Genomic DNA, 6,424 nt, shown 5'->3' with positions numbered 1-6,424 from the left:
CTCCAGTGGGGAGTGGAGCAGAGGGGGGTGTCCAGCCCCCTCCCCTCACTGGGGAGACTGACACATGGTCCACACAGTCTCCTGGGGATCCCAGGAGCCCCAGGAGCCCCCGGTCACCTGCTTGTTCAGTGTCACCCTGTGCTGGCCCCTTCCTTGTCCCTGTATCACCCCCCCCTCCCAAATAAACTGCTTGGCCCAAATCCATGTCTGGGGTCTACTTCTCAGGGACCCCAACCAATGATAGCCCCGATGAGCAAAACGCATCTGTCATCACAGGAAAAGAACTTTTAGATTCAAGGGCCTTTGATGAGTCTCCGTGTGGAAGGAGGCTGGCCACGGCCTGGACTGACTTTGGGCCCAGATCTCCTGCCCTTCCCGTAACCCCCGAGCTGAGGAAAAACAGGCATGCAAGCCCAAGGCTTTGAGGCCAGAGACATTTTCATTTTTCCTTTCTGGTGCTTTTTGTGATGCTGCTACATCACAACACAATATTTGTACTATGAAACCCTGAAAACTGCCAAATTTCACCCAATTTGGTTGAATGTTCTCGAGGAGCTTGGCATTGTGTTAGAAACTCAGACATTCCCACGGCCCAGTTCCTATTTTAAAATTGCCTATCTATTTAAAGTTCACGATGAGGGGAATAAGAGAAAAAAGTCTTTCAAAGCCAAAGGGAACATGAGAGAGGGAAAAGGAAAGTCCAGTTTGCTTCTAAAAAAGGCTGAAAATTATAACCATCCGTGGCCTCGTGTCTCAACTCTGCGGGTTAGTTTTCTTCCTCTTCTGGTTGTATGCAAACCAAAGTGGAATTTTATTATGGGATACCAAGTTTCTCAAGTTCCTGGCCCCCCAAATCTACTCACTCCACAGCGTGCCCTCACGCGGATGGGAAGGAGGACGGGCCCCCCAAGAAAGCAAGCCGGTGTCTCCAAGCTGCAAAAGAACAACTCCCCGCCCCCTCCCCCATGCCACTGTGCTTCCTTATTCGGGACCCGGCGACGTTGCCTGGCTCCTTTTATGAACAACAAAAGCGTGATGAAGGCAACAGGAGTCAGAGGCTATTTATTCAGCACAGGAAGCCCCCGTATCCGGTGAGGAATAAGAAGTGCAGCGACAGGATGCGCCTTGGGTCAGGGGGCCGCGGAAAGCCCTCAGCCTTTGTGTCCTTCCCTGCGACGGAGTGTCCACGTCTGAGCCCTCGGCTCCCCTCGGAGCTCAGCCGGGGCTGCCGCTGTCACCACCGGGCCGCCAGCCTCCCGCCCAGGGGAGCACGGAGACCATGATGGCTGGTCCCGCCCGTCTGCTGCTGCTGCTGCTGGTCCAGCCCTGCGCAGGGGCTGCCGCTGCCCGGGAGGCCGTGGTCTGCGCGGGGGCTGCCTGCTACACAGCCCACAGGGTCAAGCTGAGTGCGGACGATGCCCAGCTCCAGTGCAGCAAGAAAGGGGGTGACCTGGCCACGGTGAAGAGCGAGGAGGAGGCCCTGTACGTCCAGCGCACCCTGGCCCAGCTCCTGCCACCAGGGGCGCCCCTGGCAGAGCGCATGGGCAGGTTCTGGATTGGGCTCCAGCGAGACAAGGGCAAGTGCCTGGACAGCAACCTGCCCCTGAAGGGCTTCAGCTGGGTGGGCGGCGGGGAGGACACGTCGTATACCAACTGGCACAAGGAAGCCAAGAACTCTTGCACCTCCAAGCGCTGCGTGTCCCTGATGCTGGACCTGTCCGTGCCGGCCCTGGCCAACCGCCTTTCCAAGTGGACCGAGGGTCCGTGTGGGAACTCCAGGTTTTCTGGGAGCAACATCGAGGGCTTTGTGTGCAAGTTCAGCTTCAAAGGCATGTGCCGGCCGCTGACCCTGGGGGGCCCGGGCCAGGTGAATTACACCACCCCCTTCCAGGCCACCAGCTCCTCCCTGCAGGCCGTGCCCTTTGCTTCCATGGCCAACGTGGCCTGTGGGGAAGGGGATGAGAGCTGGCAGCATTACTTCCTGTGCAAGGAGAAGGCCCCAGATGTGTTTGACTGGGACAGCTCAGGGCCCCTCTGCGTCAGCCCCAAGTTCAGCTGCGACTTCAACAACGGAGGCTGCCAGCAGGACTGCTTCGAAGGTGGGGAAGGCTCCTTCCGCTGTGGCTGCCGGCCGGGGTTCCGGCTCCTGGACGACCTGGTCACCTGCGCCCCTCGGAACCCTTGCAGCTCCAGCCCGTGTGGAGGGGGCTCCACGTGTGTCCCTGGGCCCCTCGGGAAGGACTTCACGTGCCGCTGCCCCCCAGGCTACCAGCTAGACTCGACTCAGCAGGACTGTGTGGACACGGACGAGTGCCAGGACACTCCCTGTGCCCAGGAGTGTGTCAACACCCTCGGAGGCTTCCGCTGCGAGTGCTGGGTGGGTTACGAGCCTGGTGGCCCCGGAGAGGGGGCCTGTGTGGACGTGGACGAGTGTGCCCCCAGCCACTCGCCCTGTGCCCAGGGCTGCACCAACACAGATGGGTCTTTCTACTGCCCCTGCGAGGAGGGCTACGTCCTGGCCGGGGAGGACGGCACCCAGTGCGTGGACGTGGACGAGTGCGCAGGCCCGCAGGGCGGCCTCTGTGGCGGCCTGTGCTTCAACACGGAGGGGTCCTTCCGCTGTGGCTGCCTGCCAGGCTGGGAGCTGTCCCCCGATGGGGTCTCCTGCACTGGGGGCCTCACATCCCTAGGACCACCAGCTGGGCCTCCCCAAGGGGAGGACACAGGAGATGGAGAGGGGAGGCTCGTGTCTTTTGCCGCAACGTCCAGTCCCACCAGGGACAACCCCGAGGGCACCTCCACGGTGGCTCCCGCCACCAGGAGACCCTCCCTCCCAGACAGCGTCCCCATCTCCCTTGCCCCACCCGACATGCTGGCCCCCAGTGGGTCCCCTGGTGTCTGGATGGAGGCCAGCACCCATCACCCCACGGCCACCACCGGCCGTGTGGCTTCCGCAGGTGAGGATTTCACCGCCAAGCAAAGCGACGATGGCACGGACGGGCAGAAGCTGCTCCTGTTCTACATCCTGGGCACTGTGGTGGCCATCCTGCTCCTGCTGGCTCTGGCTCTGGGGCTCCTGGTCTATCGCAAGCGCAGAGCCAAGAGAGAGGAGAAGGAGAGGAAGCCGCAGAGCGCAGCAGACAGCTACGCCTGGGTCCCTGAGCGAGCCGAGAGCAGGGCAACGGAGAATCCCTACAGGTGAAGGAGGCTGGGTGGCCAAGGGGGCGGGAGGGGGGACGCGGCAGGCATCGGCTGGGGCGGAGGCAGTGGCCATGGCGTGCAGCAGGCAGAGGGCGAGGGGCAGGCATGGCCCCGGCTGGGGTCACCCGAGGCCCGCGTGTGCTCACGGGGGGTGCTGCCCTGCCCGTGGCTCGGTGCCCGTGGGTCTCTCCCCACGCCAGCGGCCCAGATGGCACAGCTGGGGCTGCAGCTTCCAATGTGTCCCCGTTTGTTCCCCACAGTCCGACGCCGGGGACAGACTGTTGAAGCTGAGGAGGCCCCAAGACACTGACAGTGACCACCGTCCTCAGAGGCAGGTGCCTGTTGGAAGCAGGACCCCCATCCTCCTGGAAGACTGGACTGGAATCTTAGCAAATAGCTGTCAACCTTCTCTTTAAACGCCTGGCAACTGGAACTGTGCAGGTATCACACGCGTGTGTTGTGTAAGTGGTGGGTCCGGTGTCCTTTCAGGAATCTGATGCGTGTTAACAATTCTCCCTCCCTCTCCCTGTTCAAATTCAAATGTGACTGAGTTCATTTCACCCTGATTCTGGATTGGGCGTGACAAGTCAGGTGCTCATGGGCTCCCTTTGAACTGCTTCTCTGCCCATGTAACCATCGAAGAAGAAGTTGTGAACCAGGGAAAATTAGGACTGAAACGATTTGTGCCTCCTGGTGTGACAGAGGCTGAGCCGATCAACTGTTCGATTATGCAAGAAGCTCTGTTTCTGTCCGAGGGAACATGTTGAGGCTGGAGACATTCCTTTCCATTCCTGGGTTTCCATTTGCTTCGGTGGCATGGAGGCAGGACATTCTAGTTCTTCAGGTTCTAGCCGTCTTCCGTTTATTTGCAGATGAAATCTGAACAATGTGGGGAAAATTATACGAAGTGAGTTAAAAGTGTTTCTGGAAGCTAGAGTGAGAGGGCAGAGTTTGTTTCAAAACTACTTGAATCAATTCGTCTAAATAAATGTACTGATGTCACCACAGGCTTGATTGATGAGACAGACGCTCGTGAGGACAAAGGTCAAGGACCACTGGTCTGTGGGCCAGGTGGCCCCATGCCCCCGCTGCTCTCCTGCCTCCTCTGCAGCTGCCTGGGCTTGGATGCCGTGATGGTTTTTGGAGGACGTGAGCGAGCTGCTGGGCTGAGGTTTAAACGTGCTGTCATAAGCCTTTAGCATGGTTCACGGTGGCTGATGCCTCCTGAGAGCTGATCCTGGCTTGTGGCCATAGCACCACCAAGTCAGGACTAGTCCCGCGGGTGCTGGCCCAGAGCTGCCTACGGCACAGGAATCCCCTGGCTCTTTGCCTTAAAAAAGGGGGCAAGAGGGGAGGGAGCAAGAACGAGAGAATAATTACAATCTAGTGCAACCGCAGACACTGCTCACAGCCGGTTTAATTTATAGTCTCGTGTTTAAGTGCTCACTTGCGAAGATTTCCCACAACTAAGACTGTTGTTGTCGGTGGCTCTCTGTCCCTGCCAGTTCTGCCTGGGTGCCTGGAAAGCAGCCCAGGTTCACTGCAGGTCGGAGCCCTTAGAAGCTGCCTGAGCAGCATGGGAGGCCCGGGCACCCAGAGGGCACGGGGGCTCTGCCGCTCTGGCGCAGGACAGAGAGAGGGAACTTGCCAGGATCCACACTCCGCCCCAGATGTCGGCACTCTGTGTGCACGGCCTTCAGAGCCAAGGAGAGATGCCCTTTTGCCAGTTTTGAAATGTAGGTGCTATAGCTCCGTTTTTTTTTTTTTTTTTTAAATTTTATTGTGGTATAGTTAATTTACAATGTTGTGTTATTTTCAGGTGTACAGCAAAGTGAATCTGTTATACATATATCCACTCTTTTTAAAATTCTTTTCCCATATAGGCCATTACAGAGTATTGAGTAGAGTTCCCTGTGCTATACAGTAGGTCCTTATTATCTATTTTATACATAGTAGTATGTTATGTGTCAATTCCAATTTTTCAATTTATCTCCCCCTTTACCTGCCAGTAACCATAAGTTTCTTTTCTTTTTTTTTTTTTAGCATCTTTATTGGAGTATAATTGCTTTACAATGGTGTGTTAGTTTCTGCTTTACAACAAAGTGAATCAGTTATACATATACATATGTTCCCATATCTCTTCCCTCTTGCATCTCCCTCCCTCCCACCCTCCCTATCCCACCCCTCTAGGTGGTCACAAAGCACAGAGCTGATCTCCCTGTGCCATGCGGCTGCTTCCCACTAGCTATCTAATTTACATTTGGGAGTGTATATATGTCCATGCCACTCTCTCACTTCGTCACAGCTTACCCTTCCCCCTCCCCATATCCTCAAGTCCATACTCTAGTAGGTCTGTGTTTTATTCCCATCCTACCCCTAGGCTCTTCATGACATTTTTTTTTCTTAGATTCCATATATATGTGTTAGCATACGGTATTTGTTTTTCTCTTTCTGACTTCACTCTGTATGACAGACTCTAGGTCCATCCACCTCACTACAAATAACTCAATTTCGTTTCTTTTTATGGCTGAGTAATATTCCATTGTATATATGTGCCACATCTTCTTTATCCAGTCATCTGATGATGGATACTTAGGTTGCTTCCATGTCCTGGCTATTGTAAATAGAACTGCAATGAACATTTTGGTATATGACTCTTTTTGAATTATGGTTTTATCAGGGTATATGCCCAGTAGTGGGACTGCTGAAGAAAAGAAAATGGAAAACTGGAGGGGGTTGGGGGAAGGAAGGAAGGATGGAGGCTTGATAGGTCCCAGGAGGCGGTTCAAAGTGTCTGCTTTTTAATTCTACCTAATATTCTGCAGTTCCCACTCGGGACACTGGGGTTTAGCACTCCAGGGGGCGAAGGCTGTGTCCCTCGGCCCCGGGGTGGTGTGCCGTCGTGCGGCTCGCGGCAGTGTGTGCACTTCGTGGCTGGTATCTGCACTTACAGGAGGTGCTTTCCTCTAGGCTTTATGGCCTTCACCCTTGTCACTGGGGCGAAGGGGACATTGCTAATCCAGGCTGCCCCTGATCCCCGTGCTCCCCTGGCTTTGAATTGGCTGAGGTCACCGACATGCCCTTGGTTTCAGTGTTCATTTGGTTTCTTCTACAGCCCAGCCCCGTTTGGCCCCGTGTTTGAATTCTTCTCCGGTTGGGGTGGGGAGGTGAATATGGAGCCCTGTCCTGCCTCCAACCTACTGCGACATCCCCCCGGGGGCGG

General features: G+C 55.9%; 1 protein-coding gene across 1 annotated transcript; it reads left to right on the top strand.

Annotated features, from left to right (window-relative positions):
• The first annotated feature begins 663 nt into the window (after window positions 1–663).
• Window positions 664–4,201, top strand: CD93 (CD93 molecule). Its single transcript, XM_059037730.2, has 2 exons — window positions 664–3,198; window positions 3,462–4,201. Exons 1-2 carry the CDS (start codon window positions 1,280–1,282, stop codon window positions 3,484–3,486), a joined length of 1,944 nt encoding a protein of 647 aa, XP_058893713.1. The 5' UTR covers window positions 664–1,279; the 3' UTR covers window positions 3,487–4,201.
• Window positions 4,202–6,424: the final 2,223 nt, after the last annotated feature.

Source organism: Kogia breviceps, chromosome 14 (genome assembly GCF_026419965.1).
Source record: "Kogia breviceps isolate mKogBre1 chromosome 14, mKogBre1 haplotype 1, whole genome shotgun sequence".
In the NCBI taxonomy this organism is placed as follows: domain Eukaryota; kingdom Metazoa; phylum Chordata; class Mammalia; order Artiodactyla; family Physeteridae; genus Kogia; species Kogia breviceps.
This window is presented reverse-complemented; position numbering and strand designations above follow the sequence as displayed.

Coding starts and splice junctions, on each gene's coding strand:
- CD93 (XM_059037730.2), top strand. CDS start 1,280: ATGATGGCTGGTCCCGCCCGTCTGCTGCTGCTGCTGCTGGTCCAGCCC. Junction 3,199..3,461: donor GCAACGGAGAATCCCTACAG/GTGAAGGAGGCT, acceptor TGTTCCCCACAG/TCCGACGCCGGGGACAGACT.